Below are 24,173 nucleotides of genomic sequence, written 5' to 3' on the forward strand. Positions count from 1 at the left end.
AAGTTGAGACAGAGGATCATGTTACAACCTAGGTCTATACCATCCCCAGGACAGTGGGCTCCTGAAATCACCTTTCCTTTCAACGATGTTGAAAAAAAGTTCTTCACTCAGTGGAAGCCAGAAGAGGATCCCAGGTCCCTAGCTCACCAAGCTCCTCTCTATCCAATTGGTACTGGCCCTGGCAAGTGAGGTTACATCACTGTGTCTGGCTGGTACCCAGCTATTCAAACTGGGCTCAGCCAACAACATTATAAGGCACAAGGGCCATTCCTAGTTTACGGACAGACAAGATAACAAAGGCTCAGATACATTCGGCAATTTGCCCAAAGTCACCCAACTTCCCAGTGAAAGGGATGTGATTTGAACCCGAGTCTGTATCACAGCCAAGTCTGCTCTTTCCTCTGGACTGGAATTCTGATTAACTAGCCCACTTCCCAAGAAACATATATAACTCTATCCGGGTGCTATTTTCTCAGTGAGTAGAAAGGCTAATGATTGTTTTATGAAACTTTCTCACTGTTTGCTCCCTCAAGACTAAAAGCTTTCATGATCGTGGCTGGTGGCAGGAGTCCAGTTATTCTTTTTCCTGTGCTCCAAACAGTTTGCCATCCCTGGACAACTTTTATGGTCTCTAAGAGTATCTGGGCTGGTGGGGGAAGACTTATGAAGGCAGGGTTCAGGAAGAAGCTGGAGAATACAGGAAAACAAAGATAACTTTTCAAATTGACAACAATAATGATGATGACATCATTTCTCATCCACTTATCCCAAGACCCATGATACAAGATAAAAGAATGATGATAAAAAATAAAAGAAGGATACTACATGTGTGGAAGGGAGAGGGTCCTAGATTGGAATTCAGGACACCTGGGTTCAAGACAAGCATTGCTCTTATGTTTTCTGGCCTCAGTTTGCTCATTTTTTTTTTTTTTTTTTTTTTTGTGGTACACAGGCCTCTCACTGCTGTGGCCTCTCCCGTTGCGGAGCACAGGTTCCGGACGCGCAGGCTCAGCGGCCATGGCTCACGGGCCCAGCTGCTCCGCGGCATGCGGGATCTTCCCGGACCGGGGCACAAATCCGTGTCCCCTGCATCGGCAGGCAGACTCTCAACCACTGCGCCACCAGGGAAGCCTGCTCATATTAATTTTTGACATAAGGAAAAGGGTTTACGTACGGTTAAGATCAAGTTAGGGAGCCAGTTTAAAAAGAAGAAAGGGAAATGCTCTTTGAAAAGCATATGTAAATACATGCAGTTCTGACATATAAAGTTACCCCAAAAGGACACGACTGTATACTTTTTACGCTTCCATTTAAAAACTTACACGTATAAATTCTTATTTATTTTTGCATATGCATGGGGGAAAATGTATACGAAGATATATATATAGCCCAAAGTGTGGCACAGTTATCTCTAAAGTAAGTGATAAAGAGGACCTTGTTTTGTTTTTTTTTCTTTATACATTTCATCAGTGTTTGAATTGGTTTTATTTGATTTTACAATAAGCATGAGTTACTTAAAAGAAAACTAAAAAAAAATAAAAAGAAGATTGAAAACTGGATGGGGTAAAATACCTTATAAATGCCAAAATTCTATTACTATAATTAAGACAAACACAATTATTAAAGGTTTCCATTTCAGAGCTAAGAAAAAGCTGTCTAATTATCAGCATTCCAACAGCTATGGAATCCTTGCTCACAAGCACTCAGCATGGCCACTAAGAACTTTGCAGTCACTGCCTCTGAGCCCCTTCATGTCCTCAACGAGATGACAGCCCTGCTGCCTCATTTACTCTTGTCTGCACCATTCCTCTGCTTTGGGACTCTCTTCCACATGCATTTTTGCACAATTCACCAGGCTCTACTTCCTAACGTATTACTTTTATTCTATCACTCCCTTCTTCAAGGGCCCATTCGGCCCAACACCCTTGAGTTGGATACAGAACAAAAACCAGCACCCCAAACAGGAAAAGGTTAGAAAACCAGAGACAGCTCCTCCTTTTTATTTTAATCCATCCCATACCTTCACCAAAATCATGGAGCAAGAATGCAATTTGAAACCGTCCTTACAGACTTCTAGAAAAAAATAAAACACAGAAGGAGCCTTCTGCCCAAAGATGCTCAGAGCACATTGTTTATAATAAAGTTGGAACACTCAAAATGTCCAACAATAAGACAAAAATAAATGATGGAATATTCCTGTCCACAGAAATCAGGCAACCACTACAAATGATGTTTATGAAGAATCTGCCTCGGTTAAGGATGAGAGTTCTGGTATCAGGATGCGTGGCTGAAATCCTCTGCTCTAGAATTTAAGAGCTGTGTGAACCTGAGTCATTTATGTTCTCCCTGCCTCAGTTTTCCCACCTATAAGGAAAGGGACAAGAAGGAGACCATGTCAGGGGCTCTGGACATAGCGAGCACTCAGACAATTTGAGCTCTCATCGTCACTGCCACCACCATCCTCATCATCCCTACGTGAGACATCAGATAATAAGTGATGATGCTTCATGCCTACTTAGAGCCAGGTGCTGGCCCACTGTGTATGCATTATCTCAGTGAGTCTTCATAGCAGCTTTGCCAGGTATTATTATCCCATTTTACTCAGCAGGAAACCAAGACTCAGAGGCCTTAAGTAATCTGTCCCAAGGTCACACGGCTAGTGAGTGACAGAGCGAGTTTTGGGCCCAGGTTTCTCTGATGCCAGAAACTGTGATCTCCTGAAGGCAGAGGTGATGGAGGAAATACATTCTCTCTCGTGGTACCTTCCTAAGGTGAAAAGGTGTTTGATGCAGGTGCATGAAACACAATTAAAATGTCAATGATGACTCCAGAGATGCTTACAAAAGGGAAGCAAAGGGATGGAGATGCCCCCCCCACCAACCATCCCTCTCTCTGTGTTTGTTTTCCCCACTAGCCAATGAGTTAAGCCCTGGCCTCCACCCCATGCTGTCTGTCCCTGCCCTCAGATCTTTCCAATGCTAGAATCACTGCCCTCTGGGAACATATGTTATGAGATTTCAGGGCCCTTAGCAATTCCTCGGGCCCTCCCCAGGCTGGTCCCAAGCTTCCTCTCTGGGTCCAGCATGCGGTCCACACAGATGGCCACCGCCTTCCTGAAGGGATTTATTCCAGCTTGCAGCCAACAGGTGGCAGAACCAGGACTGAAGCTTCTATCCCCTGCCTCCAATTTGGGGCTCTTTTCCTCCATACCATCCTTTTGGGAAGCAAAGGGTAAAACCCATCACCTTGGAAGGGCGGGGGCTGTTCCTTGACTTTAACAGATAATGACTTCCACACAATAAAACCAGCTTACCAGAAATACCATCAGACCCAGCAAATCTGGGTCCCAAATAAATAAAATGAGGGGGAAAAAATAGAGACAGCTTCAAATGTCATGGGAGGAATAATGTTTAATGTCATAAAAGGGTGCACAGGCTTTAAGAGAATGCCACACATTATAATCTTGGAAACCCCAAACCGCATCCCCCTCACCCCCATACGCAGAAGGGAGGAGGACTTTATCTGAAGTTCACAAAGAAAAGATGCAAAGGCACAGCTCCCAACTGAAAGAGAACACCCTTCCTTTTCACCTCCCAAAGTCTGAGCCTTGTGTACAGGCACTGAGTCAAGAGGCATGGCTCCAATTTCCTTCTTTGGAAACTTCCTTCACTGCCTCTCCCTTTTTCCAATACTCACTCCCTTATTCTTCCTCCAGATCTCCTGGATACATACGAGGAAGAAGGAACCCTGGACATTGATGGAGCGTGGGGAGAAGGAAGTGTTGCCTCCTTGTATGCTCCCTGACATGGGGACATTTGCTTTATCCTTGGGGAACTATCCTCAGCCTCTGGAAATTGCATCTGATGAGGTAAGAGAGTAGCTCTGGATTTAGATAGACCTGGGTTTGAATTTATGCTCTGGTCAAATTTCTCATGCTTTCTGAATCCCTTTTCCCACAGACAAGACAGGAGCAGTAATCATGCCCATCTCATCAGGCAGCTATGAGGATTCACTGTGGTGATGCATTTTAAGCACTTATCCCAGGGCCTGGTCCGTAATCAGCACTCAGACACTCTCTAGAGGCATCTCCATCAGTGAGACTATCATTGATATATTTGATAGCAATGATTTCCTTATTTATTAATGCCATCGGTACTAGTATTACTGATAGAGGTGCATATAGAAAATTCTCTGTCTGGATAAAGAAGATGTGGTATATATATACAACAGAATATTACTCAGCCATAAAAAGGAATGAAATTGGGTCATTTGTAGAGATGTGGATGGACCTAGAGACTGTCATGCAGAGTGAAGTAAGTCAGAAAGAGAAAAACAAATATCATATATTAATAAATATATGTGGAATCTAGAAAAATGTTACAGATGAACCAGTTTGCAAGGGAGAAATAGAGACACAGATGTAGAGAACAAACGTATGGACACAAAGGGGGGAAAGCGGTGGGAGACGGTGGTGGTGGGATGAATTGGGAGAGTGGGATTGACATGTATACACTAATACGTATAAAACAGATAACTAATAAAACTGATTAAAAAAAAGGCAAGTATCTCCTTGAAGCCATTAAAGAAGAGGTTCTTTACACGCACCACACCATATACGCATGTGGTACTTTCTGGGCAGTGTACATTGTTGAGACAAACAATAATAAAATGATTTCTCAAACAAAAAAAAGAAAAGAAAATTATCTGTCTATGGACCTGTTTGAGCAGAAGGCACTTTGATGAGGATACCATATAAAAGATGCTTCAGGGCTTCCCTGGTGGTGCAGTGGTTGAGAGTCCGTCTGCCGATGCAGGGGATGCGGGTTCGTGCCCCGGTCCGGGAAGATCCCACATTGCCGCGGAGTGTCTGGGCCCGTGAGCCATGGCCGCTGGGCCTGCGCGTCCAGAGCTTGGTTCCGCAGCGGGAGAGGCCACAACAGTGAGAGGCCCGCGTACCACAAAAAAACGCTTCACCCTTTAAATCCTGCTTCCCAGACCAAGCATCTCTGAAAGAGTCTGCATAAAGATGCTTTGCCTCTTGACTGCATGTTTATGAAGACGTTTAATAAGAAAAATGTGACAAGTGTCATTCCTCCTATTTTGGACCCTGGCAAAACCTATCCTGCTTGTACCATGAATCCATCACACCCCCTTGTCGCTGACCTGCAGGGACAGAGAGTCCATTTCTGGGGAGGAAGACCCACTTGGCAGGGCCCAGACCCCACCAAGGCTCAGCCCTGCTCTGCCCGTACAGAAGGGCAGGAAGCTAGGCACCCTGGGGTGGGCTTCCCAGTCAGCAGGGCCTGGGCTGTGTTTCAGAGTGATTTCTCACTCTTCTGATTCCCATCACTTGTGCTCCCCGCTCTTCTTGAGTTTTGTTTCCTTTCATTACAGTCCAGTTGAGTCACTGAAAGGGGAAAACATGAGGAATGGAAAGAAGCAGCCTCCCTCTCCCTAACTGAACCAGATGTCAGTCTTTGCTTCCCTGGTGGTGCCAAAGAGGGGCCTGGCCTGTACTAAATGAAAATTTGTAACTTTACTCATCTTGGCTTTTTAAAAGGCAGCATTTTTTTTGTTGCCTCTCAGCATTTCAAGGGCAATCAGGGGTCTTCTGGTCCTTCCTAATACCTGGGAGGCCAGATGGATTTTTAGGTCAAAGTGGGGGGAGAAAAAAAAAAAAAAAAAGAGGGAGAAGAGGAAGTGGGAATGTGGTTGGGTGACTTGCAGGGGGTGGGGTAGAGTGGGATTGGTCTGGAATTCAGAGGCAGGGCTGGAAACTGACATTAGACACACCTCCTAAAAGACACCATCACTCTATAGGGTCTAGCAAGTGTATAAATCTCTGTACCTCTTTCAGTCCTAAATTTCTATGAAGGCTCCTAGCACTGCCCTTTTTTCCCACACTCCTTTGTGCTCTTCCCCATACTCCCATTCCCAACCAGACAGTTTCATTTTTCTCATGTGTAAAGTGGAGATAATCATAAAACCTAGCTCACAGGATGACTGTGAGAATTAAATTGGTTAAAATAAGCAAATCACTTAGAATCATGTCTGGCACACAGTCACTGTGAGGATGGTTGCTCTTATAGTACTAGTTTTTCTCTTTTGTAAAATGGATACAATAATACCCATCTAGGGGGTGGTTATAAGCACTGAACTGCCATGAACATAAGTGAAATGGCACACAGTAGGTGCTCAATGAGTGTTGGTTCTCTCCCACATCCCCTCCCTTCCCTCTGGTGCTCATGTCAGCCCTGATGGATATTCTTGTGCAGAGATACAAAGTGACCTGTTCACGTGAAGGTCATGCTGCAGCGTGAAGGTCACGCTGCAGCCCTGCCGAAGTCCATCTTGCCTTCTGAACTAGCTTATAAAACAAGGCAGGGCTGTTGTTCTTGTATCCTCTGTTACATTCACAGTGCTGGATACAGTGTTGCCAAGTCAATATTTGGACTGCTACAGTGGCAATGATGATGCTAAAAGACCATGACCTAGGAAGGTACAACTGCATGGAAGGAGTTTTGTGATCAAATCTTGATGCTATTACTGCTTCCCTACATGAACTTGAGCGACTCCTGCATCTTTCTAGCCATTTGTTTTCCTGTCTGTATAGTGGGAGAGGTGCTGGCTTGGTTAGAAGATCTCCAGGGTCCCTTCCTGGTCTGTGAGTCCAAGCTGCAGGAAAATGGGTAGATTAAAGATGGCTACTCCTCTCATGGACAAGTGAAGTCCAGTTCATTTCCCTTGAATCTGAGCTGAAATCAATGACCTGTTTGACCAATAGATTGTGGTAGAAATGATGTCCTGGAACTTCTGAGGCTAGGTGCTAAGAAGATGTACAGCTTCTGCCTAGGCTCTTGGAGCACTTGATCTTGGGATATTTCCTTTGCAAATCCAGCCTCCACGGCATGAGAAGTCCAAGCCAAATGGAGACACCATGGGCAAGTGCTCTAGAGATGGACCCAGCTGAGGTCTAACAGAGCCAGGATCAAGTGTAAGCCACACCAGCCCCAGAACCAGGCATGTAAGTGAAGGGGTCCTCTGGAAAGGAAATCCTCCAGCTACAGATAAACTACCTGCCACGGACCAGAGACAAATGACCCAGCGGAGCCCTTTGCATATTCCTGACCCACAACACTGTGAGCAAAACAAACTAGTTGTTTTAAGCCAGAGTTTTGTGTTTTTTTTAACTCATTCTTTTCTTAACGTAATTAATTTTTCAAATTACTAACATTCTCTAAAAATCAGGTATGATCTTCATACAGCCATAGTTTTTAAAAATGAGAACTATAAACTGTGTTCTAGATAACCACTGTTCAATAGAACTTCTCTTTTTAATTTTTATGTTATATCAGAGTATATTTGATTTACAGCGTGTGATTTTCAGGTGTACAGCAAAGTGATATCCATATATATGACATATATGTCATATATATGACATATATATGATATATATGTCATATATACAATATATATATGATATTTTTTTCCAGATTTTTTTCCCATTTAGTTTATTACAGAATATTGAGTAGAGTTCCCTGTGTTATAGAGTAGATCCTTGTTGATCATCTATTTTATATATAGTGGTGTGTATATGTTAATCCCAAACTCTTAATTTATCCCTCCCCTGCCCCACCTTTCCCCTCTGGTAACCATAAATTTGTTTTCTAAGTCTGTGAGTCTGTTTCTGTTTTGTAAATAAGTTCATTTGTATCATTTCTTTAGATTCCACATATAGATAATACCATATGATATTTGTCTTTCTCTGTCTGACCTACTTCACTCAGCATGATAATTTCTAGGTCCATCCCTGTTGCCGCAAATCAGTTTTATTACACAATAACAGAAAATTGGAACACTGACGGTGAGCTGTGAATTGACATTTCTAAAGGGGCTACGGAGGATACGTTTTGATCACCAGATTGTCTGGGGTTGAGTCCAATAAAAGTTTCCTTCTGGAGCTGGGAAAACCAGGATACCACAAGGGAACAGCGGCAGTGAAACGCTTCAGGGGGCAGCAGCTACTCAGAGACGGTGGGCGCATCCTCTACAGGGTATCATCATGATTAAGTGCTTACGGTTTTCTTTGGTTTTGCCCTCTATCTTGATTAGAATTTTGCAATGTTTATGCGGCCACACAGCATAAACGGAACCATAGCTGACTTTTCAAGCTGTGCGTTGCTGACATCATTATGTTTGTCACATTTAGACCACTTCTGATAGATAACTTTTTTTTTTTTTTTTTTACCCTTTAGCACGTTGAAGGGGAACACAAGACTCCCTCCCTCCCTCTTTTGATACTTCATTCACTTTTACTTTCTCTATCCCTGGTCAAGAGGTGAGGGTCTCCCTGCAAATAATTAAAAATCAAAATAACAGGATAATTTTTTATATATTATCTCCAGGATCAACCTCCCTTCCCATATTATTGCTCACCTGCATTAGTGTTCTACTGCTCTTGTAACAAATTACCATGACCGTGGCAGTTTAAGAAACACAAATTTATCTTGCAGTGCTACAGGTTAGAAGTGGAAAAAAAGCCTAGTGTGCTAAATTCAAGGTCTCAGCAAGGCCACATCCCTTTTCTAGAGGCTCTAGTTGGGGGGAGGGAACCCATTTCCTTGCCTCATCCAACTTTCATAGACTTTCCTTAACTTATAACCCCCTTCCTCCGTCTTCAAAGCCAGCAATGCGGCAGAGCTCTGAATGCCTCTGCTGCCTCCCTCTTCCATATTTAAGGACTTTGGTTGCGTTGGGCTCATCCTGATAACTCAAGATAATCTTTCTCTTCAAAATTCAGCTTATTAGCCTCTAAATCCACATGTGAATTGAATTCTCCTTTGTCATGGAAAGTAACATATTCACAGGTTCTAGGCGGTAGAATGTGGACGTCCTTGGGGGTCCATTATTCTGCCTACCACACATCCTATGACCCTCCCCAATTTGGGCAGCTGCATGCCTGAGGACCCATTATCCCAGGAGCAGGTTAGCACAGCAGAATCGGAACACCAAGCAAGAGAAGGAAACTTTTTTTTTTTTTTAATTTTGGGTTTCAGAAGTTGAGGTCTAATTAGAAGGAATAATGATAATAGTAATAATAGGGAGAATCTGTGATCTGTTAGAGAAGTGGCTTCCCTCCCACCCATAAAGACTACTTGATCTGGGGGGAAGAGAGCAATGTTGGAAGTCAAGCAAGATGACCTTGTTAAAGAGACCCTGTCTCTATTCCCACCAGGCTAATGACATGGGTGGTTGGAAAGGACGAGGGCTGCAGAAAATCAGGTGAGTTTGAAGGCTCTGAAGGCAAAGTGGGGTCTGTGTCTCACCTGCCTATTGGATAGTAAATGTGGTCGAGGGCTCTGCCATGAAAGCTTCCATCTACAAATGCCTTCATGGTCTGTCTGGATCAAGAGGGCTTCAGCCAGCTCCCCTCAGACCCTCATGTCCTGAGGGTTGTGTAGAAGAGCTGATGGACGTTCCTCATTTCCTCAATAGGGTGGGTAAGCTATCTAATGGTTAAAACGAGATGGCCTCAAATGACAAGTGGTGGGGATGAAGAGAACCGGCAGCAGATGCCAGGATGGACCATGCACCTATAAATCAGGTGGAACAGGGAGATCCTGGCTTATGCCACAAAGGAAGGAGAGTGATGGACAAGGGCCAGATGAGACAGCAGGTACTAGAGTTGAGAGGTTATGGTCCAGCATCAAGCATCCCCTCACTCCCACGCCTTACAAGTACCTCAGTCCCCTTGAACTTAGACATTCAGGAAGGGGTAGGAGGCAGCACACCTAAACTGACTAGAATTACGTTTCCACTGCCAATGGATGGAGCAGAAAATAAATAAAATTCAGTTGTAGAAGCACTATAGGAAATTAAATACACGGTGCTCTTGAATTTTTGTGGCCCCAAATATCATATCATATCGCCTACATAAATTCATCAGTAGCTGTGGCTTTCATCATATCATCACACACAAATGGCACTGGGTAAATCTCAAATAATTTCCAGTTACATTCTTTGGTTTTTCAGAAAAGCTGTGAGTTCAAGAGCTATTGCTCTCTTTGAAAGATTAAGAAACTGAGGCTAATGAGGTCAACACAGATGACCAATGACCAACACGCCAATGACCAAGTCAGGGCGTAAGCCCACTTCACTCAGGCCAGCCTTCTTTCCAAGGTTCTCTGCTGCTGTCTCTTCTCAGCTCCTCAGGAAAGCAGCCCAAAGTGGCTCTAACACTGAGAGTATTGGAGACATGTTCTTGGGCCTCCATCCTGCCACCTTGTGGTGAGACCTTGGAAAGTCACTCTGCTTCCCACATTGGTGGCAAGTATATTCAGGAACAACAACTAATTAGCTCCATTTGGCTCTAGTGGAGAATGAAGTAAAGTGATGGCGAGGCTGGAAAGGGGCCAGATCAAGAAGGCACTGAATACCCGGCTAAGTTGTTCAGCTTGTAGGACGTTTCCCAAGTGTGCTTCCAACACACTCCCATGTCTCACACATATACACACTCACTACATTGTTACAAATTCAGATTCCTGGGACAGAAACCCGTCTATAGAATCAAAATTTCTAGTGTGGAACCTGGAATGTGCATTTTAAACAAGCACCCTTGGTCATTCCTATAAAACAAATCATCCAGTTAAGGACCCTCTTCTATAAGCAACAATGATCCTCACATGTCTTCTTCTGTGTCCTTATCCCACATTTGATATTAAAGCTCCCTGCCAACAAGGCCACCAGCCCCGCTCCATGGCTTTGCCTTGGCCATCCCCACTCTTCTCCTAATGTACGTTGACCCATCTTTTGAAGACAGTTAAGACACCAACTTCTCCAGGAAGCCTTCTACAAACCTGAGGTCTCAGCTGAAACTTCTCTTCTGCACAGGTGACATGTTCCCCACTGAGTGCACAGAAATAAGGCAGGCCCTACCTCACTCTCAACTGGACTGTAAGCCTCCTGGAAGGCTAAACCCCAGTGTGAAAACACTGGGGAGGGCTGAGGCCCCAGCTCATTTCCATCTGAGCACCTTTATACATGATCCTATCCAGAGGTGTTTCTGGAGATGTGTTAACAGAATTCCTTCAAAGGTGTTCATTGTTCTACCTGGGGATTGAGAGTGACCACACCCTCAGACCCTTAATCCAATGAAGAGCTTGCAGCGGATTGGCGGATCTCGTACCGGTGGGGCGGGGCAGGGCAGGGGCAAGGCCTGGGGTGTTGGTGAACCAGAGGCCAGGAGCTCTCAAGGACCTACCTATTGGGTACTAATGCTCTAATATCTCATTTCATTCCTCCAACACTTCCAGGAGGTAAGTTTCATTATCTCGCTTTGCAGATGAGGAAACCAAGGCAGCCTGGTGTGTTGAAGGCCACAGAGGTAGGTGCTAGGAGTAGCATGATCTTCCTTGACCAGCTGCCCCTCACAGGGAGGGGCCGCCAGTATGTAGCCTTGGCACCTGGGCCAGCACCATGTTCATAGGCCAATAGCACTTACCACACATCCTGAGGAGTCCACCTGGCGGTCAGACACACACTTGAAGTTTCGAGTACAGCCCCCATTGTTCCGAGAGCAGTCACGGACGGGCCCGAAGGAGGACAGCAGGTCATTGATGGTTTCAAAGTATGTGGACAGCATGGCTTCTTCCCTTGGAGAGAAAGGAGATGGTTAAATTCCAGAGACATCTGTATCATTGGGTTAAAAATAATTTTAATGTGCATTTATTACTTTTGAGATCATCATTTATTATACTTACAACGAAGAAAGTTAAACACATATTTAAAAAATAAGAAGTAAAGAAAAACAAAAAGAAATAAATTCAATAGATATATCATCACATGACATGACGGTTGTCTAGGTTTTTGTTGTTGTATTTTTTTTGGCCGCACCTCACGGCCTGTGGGATCTTAGTTCCTTGACCAGGGACCGAACCCCAGCCCCAGCAGTGAAAGTGCCGAGTCCTAACAACTGGACCGCTGTGGAATTTCCGATGGTTGTCTAGTTTTGATAAAGAGGAATATATTTGGAACTTGGTACCCTTTATTTCATTAATCCTCATAATTTTGGAAAGTAGGCATGAGATTTCCATTTTACCAATAAGGGAACTGTGGCTCAGAAAGGTGAAGTATCATTTACAAAGCCAAGACATGGAAGCAACCTAAGTGTCCATCAACAGAGGGATGGATAAAGAAGAGGTGGTACATGTATGCAATGGAATATTACTCAGCCGTAAAAAGGAATGAAATAGTGCCATTTGCAGCAACACGGATGGACCTAGAGATTATCATACTAAGTGAAGCAAGTCAGACAGAGAAAGACAAATATTATATGATATCACTTACAAGTGGAATCTAAAAAAGATACAAATGAACTTATTCACAAAACAGAAACAGACTCACAGACATGGAAAACAAACTTACGGTTACCAAAGGGGAAAGGGAGGGAGGGATAAATTAGCAGAATGGGATTAACAGATACACACTACTATATATAAAGTAGATTAACAACAAGGATTTACTGTAGAGCACAGGAAACTATATTCAATAACTTGTAATAACCTACAATGGACAAGAATCTGAAAAAAAATGTATATAATTGAATCACTTTGTCGTACACCTGAAACTAACGCAATATTGTAAATCAACTATACTTCATTTAGAAAAAAAAGAAAAAAAAGAAAGGTGAAGTAAGGTCACCAAGCCTGTACTGTGGCAGAACTAAAGTCCATGCCAAGCTCCATCTGAGTCCAAAGAGAAAGTTCTTCCCACTACACAGCTCTTAACTTGCATCATACATGTTTCTACAGAGTCCAGACCTCCCCATAACAACTCTGCAACTCTGCAAAATTCCCATTATTCCAACATAGTGGATATAAATTGAAGCTATGGGCGGTATGGGGCTTACTCCAAATTATTACACAGCCTATAAACAGCAGAGCCAAGATACAAACACAGAACTGCCTGATCCTCGTACCCTAGAACTTTATTTTTCAGACCGTTGCATACTAATCACACCATCAATAATGGTAGCATCAGCTGTTGTAAAGGTGATAAGACTCTAGGCAAATGCATGACTCCTCCCAAATGAGGTTCACAAGAGACAAGACTAGACTAGCTACCACAGTCCATGGATCTGCCAAAATTCTATTACATGAGAGATACAAATGGAAGATTCTGGAAAAAGGGCCTCAAATAAGGAATATCCTAGCACTGGATTATTTATGATGCGTACACTTGCAGGAGATATTATTAAAGGGACACTACAGGCAATAAAAAGAGGCACTATATTCTTCCATGTTGTATGCCTCATGGACTCTGGAATTTTGAAAGAAGGGAGATGCTGGTACATGTACATGTCGTAAGAGGAGACCAGTGAGCACTATTGCGGATGTCTCTGGACCATCCTTCATCCCTTCCCCCATCCTTTCTCTCCTCAGGCTTGGAGCTCCAGGTTTCAGTCTCCTAGCTTATTCCCTGACTCCAGCCTTATCCCCTTCTATCCCATCTTTCATACTGACTGCCAGTGAACTTAGTAAGCCCCCACTCTAATTAGATACCCCATGGATCAATAGTTCTCCATTACTTATAGAAGAAAATCTAAATTAGTTTCATCGGCATTCAAGGTCCTTCATAATCTGGTTCCTGCCTACTCGCCTGGCTACATTTCACCTTGTCCTCAGAGTCTCCATTTGATACCCCCAGGTCTCTTCTCATTCCCTAAACACACAAACTTAGGTCAGGTTCACTGCAAACAGACTCTGAAACAGAGCATTGCATATACGAGGTTTATCAAGGAGCCCTCTTGGGATATACTTGTAGGAAGTAAGCAAGGCAGGACTGGGCAGGGGAGAGGCTGTCCTGCCATGTGGCTGATGCCATTTAGATCCGAAGCCTCAGCTGGTCCTGAGGGGCGCTCTGGAGCTTGGATGGCCCTTTAGGGACACACTGAATGGAGGCAAGGGATCCAGGCCTCTGCAACACCACGCCAGCCAGTCATTGGTATGGCTGCCATCTGGAAGGGGGTATCCTTGGGAGAGGCAGTTCCTTATGGCTGAAGGCAGTGCCCAGTGAGGGACAGAGCTGTGAGCCTCAGTCACATTCTGGAGGATGGGTGGGCCAGCCCTGAAGAGGGGATCTGAGGACAGTATGTACCTTTACCTTTCTGAATCCTTAACCATGCTTTACTGCCTGGGACGCTCATCTCCAAATTTTCTCCCCCGCAAAATCCTAAGAATTCGTAAAAATTATTCAAATTCAAGTTCATATTCAAATTCATTCATTCATTCATATATTACAAATGTTTATTGAGTGTTTACTATGCGCCAGGCACCATTCTAGGTACTAGGGATGCAGTAGTGACATTGGACAAAGTCCTTACCTCCACCAAGCTTACTGTGACCTCCTTTGTGAAACCTTCTCTACTTCCCCCAAGCAGAATTAATTCCTTTTCCCTTTGAGTCCACTGTTTAAATCTATTATCTTACTGATCTTCATCACCAACTCTATGGTTTCCCAAAGAGACTGTAAGCTTCTTGAGTGAAAGACTCATGACTTAGTCATTCCACTTTAGCTGCCAGCACAAGGCCTGCTAAGAACTTGTGTTAAGTAAATGTTTTTCAAGTGAAACAAAGAAAACACCAGAAGGCATGGATGCCACTGCCACCAATCAGTAATTTTAACAAGAGTGTCTCCAAAGAGGACACTCCCCTGCCTACCCCCAACTCTGGGTTCCCATCCCAAATCCTTCATGCTCAGGGCTGTTGTATAGGGACAAAAAAGAATATGTGAGGAATAGAGCTGCAAACTTATCCATCACTTCCTAACTTTGTATAGACTGAGGTCAGGGTAACAGGTAGATGGAGGAAGAGAATCAACAGTCCCTGAACTGAAGCTCTTGGGAGATCCGCCACTTTTGAATCATGGAAAGGGTTGAGGGTCCTGGAAAGACATTAAGGCTATTAAAATATTAATACCCTGAGAAGAAGTGATAAGTGAGGGAAGGAGATAAAGACGGAGGGAGAGACAATCTGAGAGAGTGTGAGAGCAAGAAAAGAGATAAACATATAGAGAATGTGCTAGAAAGAAAGAAGAGAAACTGAGAGGCAGAAACACCCTCATCCAGAAGAAAGTGGATGGATGGATAGATGGAAGGATGGATGAACTGACAAGTGGACAGATACACAGAGAGAGAGAGAGAGAGAGACAGAGAGACAGAGAGACAGAGAGAGTTAGAGAGACACACCCAGGAGTGTCATAGAGAGGAAGATTAAAAGAGAGGAAGACGGAGGCAAAGGGTGTAAAGAGAGAAAAAATGCAGAGCTAGATCAGGAAAAAGCAAAGGAGAAACAGGAGTAAGACCCAGAGATTAAAAAAGGAGAAACTACCAAGGTAAGGAGAACAAATGTGGAAGTGTACAGAGAAGGTGGAGAGGAGGGAAGGAGGGGAGGGGGGGAGAGAGGAAGGGGATGGGGGAAGGAGACAGACACAGAAAGACAGAGAATGAAAGTGAAGAGAAAGATACTGTATGAGTGGAAAGAGCAGAGACAGAACAACAGAGAGAAACAAAGGAAGAGGGGAGAAAAACAAGAAAAAATTTTCACCTTCCAGGGCAACCTGGCGACAGCTCAGGCTATACAAATAAGGAGGCTGTTAGCTTTTGAAAGCACTGATTCTGCATAAACATCAGTTATACCAGGGGAACATTATTTAAAACACAAAGCCCTGACACAGGGGCTGTTACTGAGTTGAGAGCAGTGATTGTGTCAGTCTGGGAAGTGACAGAGGGAGCTAAGGCAGACACTGGCATTTTCTTAACTCAGGACTCCATCCCTCATCCCAGCTGCTGAATGCAGGATTTGGGGTCTGCTGGAGCTCAGAGCTGCCCCAATAGCAGGGCGCAAAGGGATGGAGGGAACAGCCCTGGAGGTGGAGGTGGGCTGGGGTGATGGGGAGATCCCGGTGAGAGTCCTAGCTTTGCCAGAAATCACCATCATCACCAACATCATCTCCATCATCTATGACTTCCTGAGCACCTGCTATGGGAGAACTGTGCTAGGCTCCTTTCCCATGCTGTCTCCATAGCCTTAAGGTATACATTTTTACTCCCCCTGTACAGCTGGAGAAACGGGATATTGGGGAGAGACGGCACTTGTCTTGGGTCGCATGGATGTGAAGTGTTGAGGCCAGGGTCTGCATGCAAGTCTGCCTGACGTCAGGTCGTGAGCTTTCTCCAGGCCACCGTTGAGCTTGTCCAACCTGCTCTGTGCCCTTGGGCAAGTCAGAGCTCTCCTAACTGTAAAGCTGGTAGAAATCTATACCCATCCCTCTGTGTCTTAGGGGAGGAAGAACTGGAAGAACAGAGCCTGTGCCACCTTTGCACACTGCCCAGTGCCGCCTCCTGGCCTATGTACATGTCACAGTAGCCTCAATCTGAATTGGAATAAAAGAGGACAACACCAGTGTACTGGTTTCCTAGAGCTGCCGTAACAAGTACTATAAACCAGGTGACTTAAAACAACAGAAATGTATTCTCTCACAGTTCTGGAGGTTGGATGTCCAAAATCAAGGTGTCAGCAAGGCCATGATTCCTCTACAGGCTCTAGGAGAGAAGCATTCCTGGCCTATTCACAGCTTCCTGTGGCTCCTGGCAACACCTGGCATTCCTTGGCGTTGTAGCTGCGTCACTCTAATCTCTGCCTCCATTGTCACATGGCCTTCTTCCTTCTTCCTTGTGTCTGTGTGTCTTTTCCTCTTCTCACAATGACACCACCCATTGGATTTAATGCCCATCCTAATCTATTATGGCCTTATTTTAATTACATCTGCAAAGACCCTATTTTCAAATAAGGTCACGTTCTGAGGTTCTGGGTAGACATGGGTTTTGGGAGGATGCTACTCAACCCATTACTCATGGCTCAGAGACACGTCCTTAAGCTGAGTAGGACGGTAGGACAGAGCCGAGATTAACACCCTGGTCTTTGACTCTTAACACCAGTGTTCCTCACACCACACCTTCCAACTCCAGGTTCTGCATGTTACACTGTGGTATTTACAAGGCCTATAAAGTCTTAGAAAAAGGATCCCAGTAAAGCCATTTCCCCTTCATCTGAGAGGAGAAAAGACCAACATTAATTAAGTACCTAACACACCCCAGGCAGAACAGAGGTTGGCAAACTTTTCTATACAGAAATCCATAGTCAATATCTTAGGCTTTGCAAGCCATATGGTCTCTGTTCCAACTACTCAGTTCTGCTTTTATAGAACACAAGCAGCCATAGAAAATATGCGATGACGACATGCAAAATGCAGTGAATGAGCACGGCTATGTTTCAATAAAACTGTATTTACAAAAAGACACAGCAGACTGGACTGCCATTTCCTGTTTTACATGGGAAAACCTGCAGGTCAGTGTTGGAGTTTAGATTTGAACCGAGGTATGTCCAACTCAAGAACCCACATTCTTTCTCCTACATCAGCGGTCCCCAACGTTTTTGGCGCCAGGGACGGGTTTTGTGGAAGATAATTTTTCCACGGACAGGGAGGTGGGGGGCGGGGGGAATGGTTCAGGTGATAATGCAAACGATGGGAGCGGTGGGGAGCGATGGGAGCGATGGGGAGCGGTGGGGAGCGATGGGAGTGATGGGAGCGATGGGGAGTGATGGGGAGCGGTGGGGAGTGATGAGGAGTGGTGGGGAGTGATGGGAGCGATGGGGAGCGGTGGGGAGTGATGGGGAGCGATGGGAGCGATGGGGAGCGGTGGGGAGCGATGGGAGTGATGGGAGCGATGGGGAGTGATGGGGAGCGGTGGGGAGTGATGAGGAGTGGTGGGGAGTGATGGGAGCGATGGGGAGCGGTGGGGAGTGATGGGGAGCGATGGGAGCGATGGGGAGCGATGGGGAGCGATGGGGAGCGATGGGGAGCGATGGGGAGTGATGGGAGTGATGGGAGCGATGGGGAGCGATGGGGAGCGGTGGGGAGTGATGGGGAGCGATGGGAGCGATGGGGAGCGATGGGGAGCGGTGGGGAGTGACGGGGAGTGGTGGGGAGTGATGGGTAGCGATGGGAGCGATGGGGAGTGATGGGAGCGATGGGGAGTAGTGGGGAGTGATGGGGAGCGGTGGGGAGCGATGGGAGCGATGGGGAGCGGTGGGGAGCGGTGGGGAGCGATGGGGAGCCGCAGATGAAGCTTTGCTCGCTTGCTCGCTAGCTCGCCTGCCCGCCTCTCACCTCCTGCTGTACGACCCGGTTTCTAACAGGCTGCGGACCCCTGTCTACAGACTCTTTCTTCTGAACCTCACTCTTCTCATCTGCAAAATGCGAACAGCATCTTTCTAGCTCCCAACCATGTAGGATTATTGTGAGGATGCAATGACAAGATGCATAGGATCTTGTTTTACAAACTCAAAAACCCAATGCAAATACATTTATCATTCATTCATTCAACAAATATTTGAGCACCTACTGCATGCCCGGTACTGAACTGGTTATCATTACGTCTCTCCATTGGCCTCACTCTGCCTGTATTTCTGCATCTATTAAGTCCAGCCGCTGTCTAAGATGCTTCCAAGCATCTCTCCAGTTCTGACACTCTAATTCTTCTTCTTTTTTTTTTTTTTTTTGTTCTGATAATACTGGTTTCAAAACAGAGTCAGCCAGACCCTACCAGGCTGAGTGAGGCTGCCATCCCCTCACTAGCTGATTCCTTAAGTGTGAACGCATCACCTGGGTTCCATTTGGTGGGCCGAGTCAGCTGAGCCCCATGCCAGCGGCTGGGAACAGATGCTGACATGGCCCCCTGTTAATAAACACCAGGAAAGGTCTGTGTCACTCACAGAGAGGTGCTAATGGATGACTTAGGGCCCAGACAGTGACAAGCCCCCCATGGGTGCAGACTAATCACTCTCTGATGACAACAGGCAGCCTTGTTTCCTGAGCTCCCAGAGAGGGAGGCACCGAGGACAGGGCTTGTCAGGAATCAAGCTGCCTTCCCACCCTGCCCACCCCCGCCTCACGTTCAGGGAGGCTCCTCAGCCCCAGCGGCAGGAGCAGCTGTGGAGAACAGTGATACGTGGCAGGTGTGTCCCCCAGCTTCACTCACCATAAGACCTGGGGTGAGTCCCTTAAACCCTGAGCTTCCATTTTCTTGTCTGAAAAATGGGGATATTAATACCTAGCTGGCAGAGTTAGCGAGGGAAATAAATTAGATAATATATGCAAAATATTATCAGAAGGTGCCCAACAGCCAGCTAAAATTAGAATCATCTGACTGTCCTGCAAAATTGCAAAGGCCATGACTGGAGACTGTAAGGAGCTCAATGCAGGAGAAAAAAGGAAGACCTGGGGCCTCACAGTATCCATTTACTCACTTAAATTTTTTCATTGATACCTAATTTGTCCCTGGGCTGGTTCCTGGGGGGAGGGGGGATATAGGGATAGATATGACATAGTATGTGCTAAGGAGGAAGGGAAAAACAAAAGCAATTAACCTCACAACATAACTGGGGCCACAGGGCTATAAAGAGGCCTCCGCATCCACCCAGACTCTGGTAGTGGGGGGTCAGACGAGGCTTTTTGGAGGAGGCAGTATTGAACCTGAGGCAGAAAGGCTGAGCAGGAATTAGCCACATGAAGGAGGGTGGCATGAGATAAGGGTATTCCAGGCAGAAGTAGCAGAGGGTGTACCCTGATCGGGGGAACTTCAAGCAATTCAGGGAAGCTGGAGTGTCGAGGAGACAAGCTAGACAAGGTTCCGTGTGCCAGGCCTCGACGATTCTTCCCTTCACCCTGGGAGCAGCACGCATCCACCCAAGGGTTCTAGAAGCAGTTTCTGCTTTTATTTAGACTAATAACACAGACTACGATTTTATATAATCATGATGGCAATAACGACGACAGCAGTAATGATAGTTCATGATTATTGAACGTTCATAATATGCCAGGAAATGTTTCAAGCATGACATGTGTCCGCCTTCCTAATCCACATGAAAACACAGTGATGCAAATGACATGCTCATCCCCGTTTTAGGAAAGAAGGAAGGAAGTCCCTGTTTTGAGGACTAAGCGGTTTTGAGACCAGCTGAAGATCATGTTAGGAACAGTGTTGGGACAGTGGCTGGCACGTGGCATCTGCTTTATCAAGATTAGCTGGTAGATGGCTTCTGGGCCGGGGTGAGCTGGCATATGGCACAGGGAAGCAGATTTGGGCTTTTTTAAAGTCGGAGCTATTGAGCAATGGGAACACTATCTCCCAAGGTCCTGCTGCTGCTGGTCACTGCAGGAATGCAACCTGAGGAGGGATGGCCATTTTCTGGGATTGGGGTGGAGGAAAGTCAAGCTTCCGGGGGAGGGCAGTACAATATCATAGTGAGAGTCACAACAATGGCTACTATCTATGGAGAACTTACAACCTGAGAACTTGACTTAACATGGGTTATCTCATTCTTTCTTTTTTTTTTTTATTTGTATTTTTTTCTTCTGGCCACATGCATGTGGGATCTTAGTTCCCCGACCAGGGATTGAACCCGTGTCCCTTGCATTGGAAGCGTGGAGTCTTAACCGCTGGACCACCAGGGAAGTCCCTATCTGATCGTAGGGCTTGCTAGAGCCCTATGGGATGGTGCCATTCTTATCCCCATTTTGTTGATTAAAACAGATGCACACACTCGGATCAGGACCTGGCGCTTACAGAGGTGAGGGGACCTGCCCTGTGACACACCGTGGCTCTGCTCTGGTGTGTCCGTCTCCAATCCCAGTAGGGTCCTGCCTTCCTCCTAAGGATCCCTTCCCACCTGGAGATTCTGGGACTGGTGTTGCAGCTGACCCTGATCATTCCCCTTCCCTTAGCAATCATGGTTTGCACTAGTTTAGGTCAGGAATACATATCGCTGTGCTGAGTGGTCTCATAGCTTCCTGTGAGCGCCTGTGTCTTTGAGAAGCCTGCCAGCTTCCTGCGTGCAGAGACCCTCCTCACTCGCTTCCCCCTGCACGCTGGGTATGTGGCAGCTGTTCACTGAATAAGCAAGGAAGAGGCGGAGGGATGAATGAGGCCCTTCAGCTGTGTGGTCTTGGGGACAAAGAGAAAATGATTCTGTGTGGCCACTGCCCATCTGTGAAATAGGGACAATAAAATTCAGCTCACAGGGTCGTGGTGAGGACTCCAGGAGAGAGAAGATGTAGGAGGCCCTCACCATCATCAGGCCCATAGAGACACCTTCACAAGGGGCTGCTGTATCCCGGAAATGCATTTGTTCATGTCACAGATATTTACCCAGCACTCACCACCATGGAGGTTGGAGGTTAAATATACAGAAAAGAGCAAAACAGACACAGGCTTTGCTCTCCTGGAACTTACAGCTCAGTGAATGGAACACAGCCACCCAGCAAGTTCCTGTCACTGTATCTATACCCGTATCTGTATCTACATCTATATCTGTGTCTATAATTACAAATTATGATAGATGCTTACAAAATACAGGATACCAGGAGAGCATATGGCAGAGGGGACAAGCTAACCTAGGGAACTGGGGGTGGGCGTTGGGTGTTGGGGGGAGCATATTTCCCCGGGGAGTGTCAGGCCCTGAAGCAAAACCAGCCAGTGGCCTGGAGAAGTTCTGTCACATCTGGGCTTTCCCCAGGGGTGCTGGGATAATGTGTGGCCCATGCACACACACAATGACCCTGGAGTCCATCTGATCTCTGAGGCCACCCTTCTTTGGCAAAAAGCTACCTCCCCCTCCCTGCGTTGACTGCTCACTCATAGAAAGCCTCCTCCTTGCCAACCTGCCCCCCCCTTTCTCCTGCCCCTTGCAAATCCCATCATTATATTCAAAAGAAATCAAAAAGGTTCAGTGACGATGCTAAGTCTTGATTTCATAGGGAAGCTCATTAAGGTGGGCTCCGAGAGGTAGAAAGGCGCCGTGTTCTCCAGAAGCCCTCTTGCCCGGCGATGGTGGGAGACCCTGGTGTCCTGGGAGGGCAGAGGGGCTTGCCTGAGAGGGGCAGAGGAGAGCCCACCATTAGGGAGTAAACAGGGCTGCATCCTCCAGCAGGACAGGCTCCGGCTGGAGGCTGGAGGACTGGGGTCTGGGTCTAGCTCTACCTTGTACTGCTATGTGTCCCCAGGTAACCCTCTACCCTCTCTGGGCCTCTACTTCCACATTTATACAATGATGGGATGATTGCTAAGGGTCCCTCCAGCTCAGATTTCTTATGTGACTTCCCAAGAAGGACAGGTGGAAATGTAAGAATGAGGGAGGGAGGGAGAGAGAATAGCCATGGTTTCCATTGTATCCATCATATCCAATATTTCCACTGTTTTGCATCTAAGGAAATCAAGGGACGTATACAGTCAGCAGGGAAATGAGAAATAAATACAACTGTGCTACCAGGAAGAAGCCCTGGGCTGAAACCCAGACCCTGCCACTTATTAGCTGAGAAGACAGGTCACTCCGCCTCTCTGAACTCAGTTTCCCCATGCATGGATCATGGATAATAACCCTCTTAGGTTACATGAGGATGACATGAGGTAATAAAAGCTGCGTGAAGGCAGGGGCTCTGTCATGCTTACTGCAGTCCAGTGCCTGGAACATTGTACCCAGATTTTTGTCGGACAGATGAATGAATGAATGGGCGAATGAGTGAGTGAATGGATGAAAATGTATGTGAACCACTGCACGGATACTCTCGCTATTATTGTTGTGGTTGTTACTGACAATAGCCTGCTTTTCGGGCTGAAACCCTGAAAGTTACTCCAAGCTGGGAAAACAAGCGTTCTTAACTCAACCTGTCACCCTTTTGTCAGTCTAGAGAAGCATATGGGCCACATCTTCGAATAATGTTTTTAAACGCACAAGATCAGATACAAAAAGCGTTACATAAGAAACCATTTATCAAAACATTTTTTTAAAAAGCCAACTGGCATATAATGATATATATGCTTCTTTATTGACACATTAAATAAAAAGGTCTAGGAACAGATGTAATAATGACCGTAAATTGGAAGTAGTGAAGAGAATAAACTATGTTTTAAGACATCTGCAACAAATGAAACAACAAACGTAAGATGATATAAAACTACATGTGATTTCTCTTGGCGAAAAAGTCACAGGTGCTATTAACACACCCATGTCTGCAATAGAAGGAAATGCTAAATTTCAGTGAGAAGTTGGTGAAAGTGAACATTTATTATTAGGGGATTTCATGGACCAGCACAGACCCTGGATTGAGAGCCTCTGCCTAGACTTTGATAGAGAAAGCTTCTCCCCGAATATCTGTCGATCTGTGAATATAACCAGAAGCTTGGGTCCAGATAAGAAGAGACAGGAAATTAAAACTCAGTTACGATCACACCAAAATCACTCCTTCCTGGTGGGGCATATGTGGTGTGGGGAAAGGGGGACAGACTTTGCCTTCAGAAAAAGAAAATTTTAAACTCTTAAGGGCGTGTCCTCACCCAAGTGATCTCCCTCTGTGAACTTCAGTTTCCTCCTCTATAAATGCATCATGGCAATGTTCCCTCAGTGCCTGGGGGACTGGGTGAGATAAACGAGGCAATGCACCTTGTGCAAAGAGGCGAGTGCTACCCCTCAATGCCCCCCTTCTATACCTTCTAGGGTGAGACAAGATTTTTGCAGCCACTCACACTTAAGAGCTGCTGAATGTACCACAACAGGGATGCACTGGCCCCTACGGAGTAGCAAGCCATCCGCTAGATATTCAGCACTCAGAGGAGCCCAGACAAAGCCCCGCTCTCAAGAAGTGCATAGACTGCAGCCAGAGACGACAAGGTTTATAAAGTGGAGTGAATACTCACAGCACAGATGCATAAAAATACATGAGATCTCCAAAAGGAAGCAAGGAATTCTTCCTGGGCCGGTTGGGGAAGGATTCTTGGAGGGAGTAGCAATACATTGGCTCTTGAAGGAAGACGAGGACAAAGATGAGGAGGAAAAGGAAATGAGAAGAAAGACAGGACAGGCGTTAGAGGGTAATATGTGTGGGGAGTGGGGGAGACAACATGCCAGAGAAGGGAAAAGAAGCCTGGAGAGTGCAATTCTATCCCATAAAGTAGGGAAATCGATTCTATAATATAGGTGCAGGGAGGAAATAACATTCCAAGCATTGTTAGAACAAAAGAAGAAAAGAAATGTGAAAAGAGAATAATTTGAAACATC

At 45.7% G+C, this 24,173-nt stretch overlaps 1 protein-coding gene across 6 annotated transcripts in view; it reads right to left on the minus strand.

The window, feature by feature from the left end:
• ASTN2 (astrotactin 2) overlaps positions 1-24,173 on the minus strand; it is a 917,697-nt gene that overhangs the window by 347,242 nt on the left and 546,282 nt on the right. For all 6 annotated transcript variants that reach the window (XM_049711017.1, XM_049711016.1, XM_049711015.1 and 3 more), the window contains one exon: positions 11,501-11,651. In XM_049711017.1, coding sequence (XP_049566974.1) covers positions 11,501-11,651 — 151 coding nt within the window. The remainder of the gene's footprint in view (positions 1-11,500; positions 11,652-24,173) is intronic.

The sequence above is a fragment of the Orcinus orca genome, chromosome 6 (assembly GCF_937001465.1).
Source record: "Orcinus orca chromosome 6, mOrcOrc1.1, whole genome shotgun sequence".
In the NCBI taxonomy this organism is placed as follows: domain Eukaryota; kingdom Metazoa; phylum Chordata; class Mammalia; order Artiodactyla; family Delphinidae; genus Orcinus; species Orcinus orca.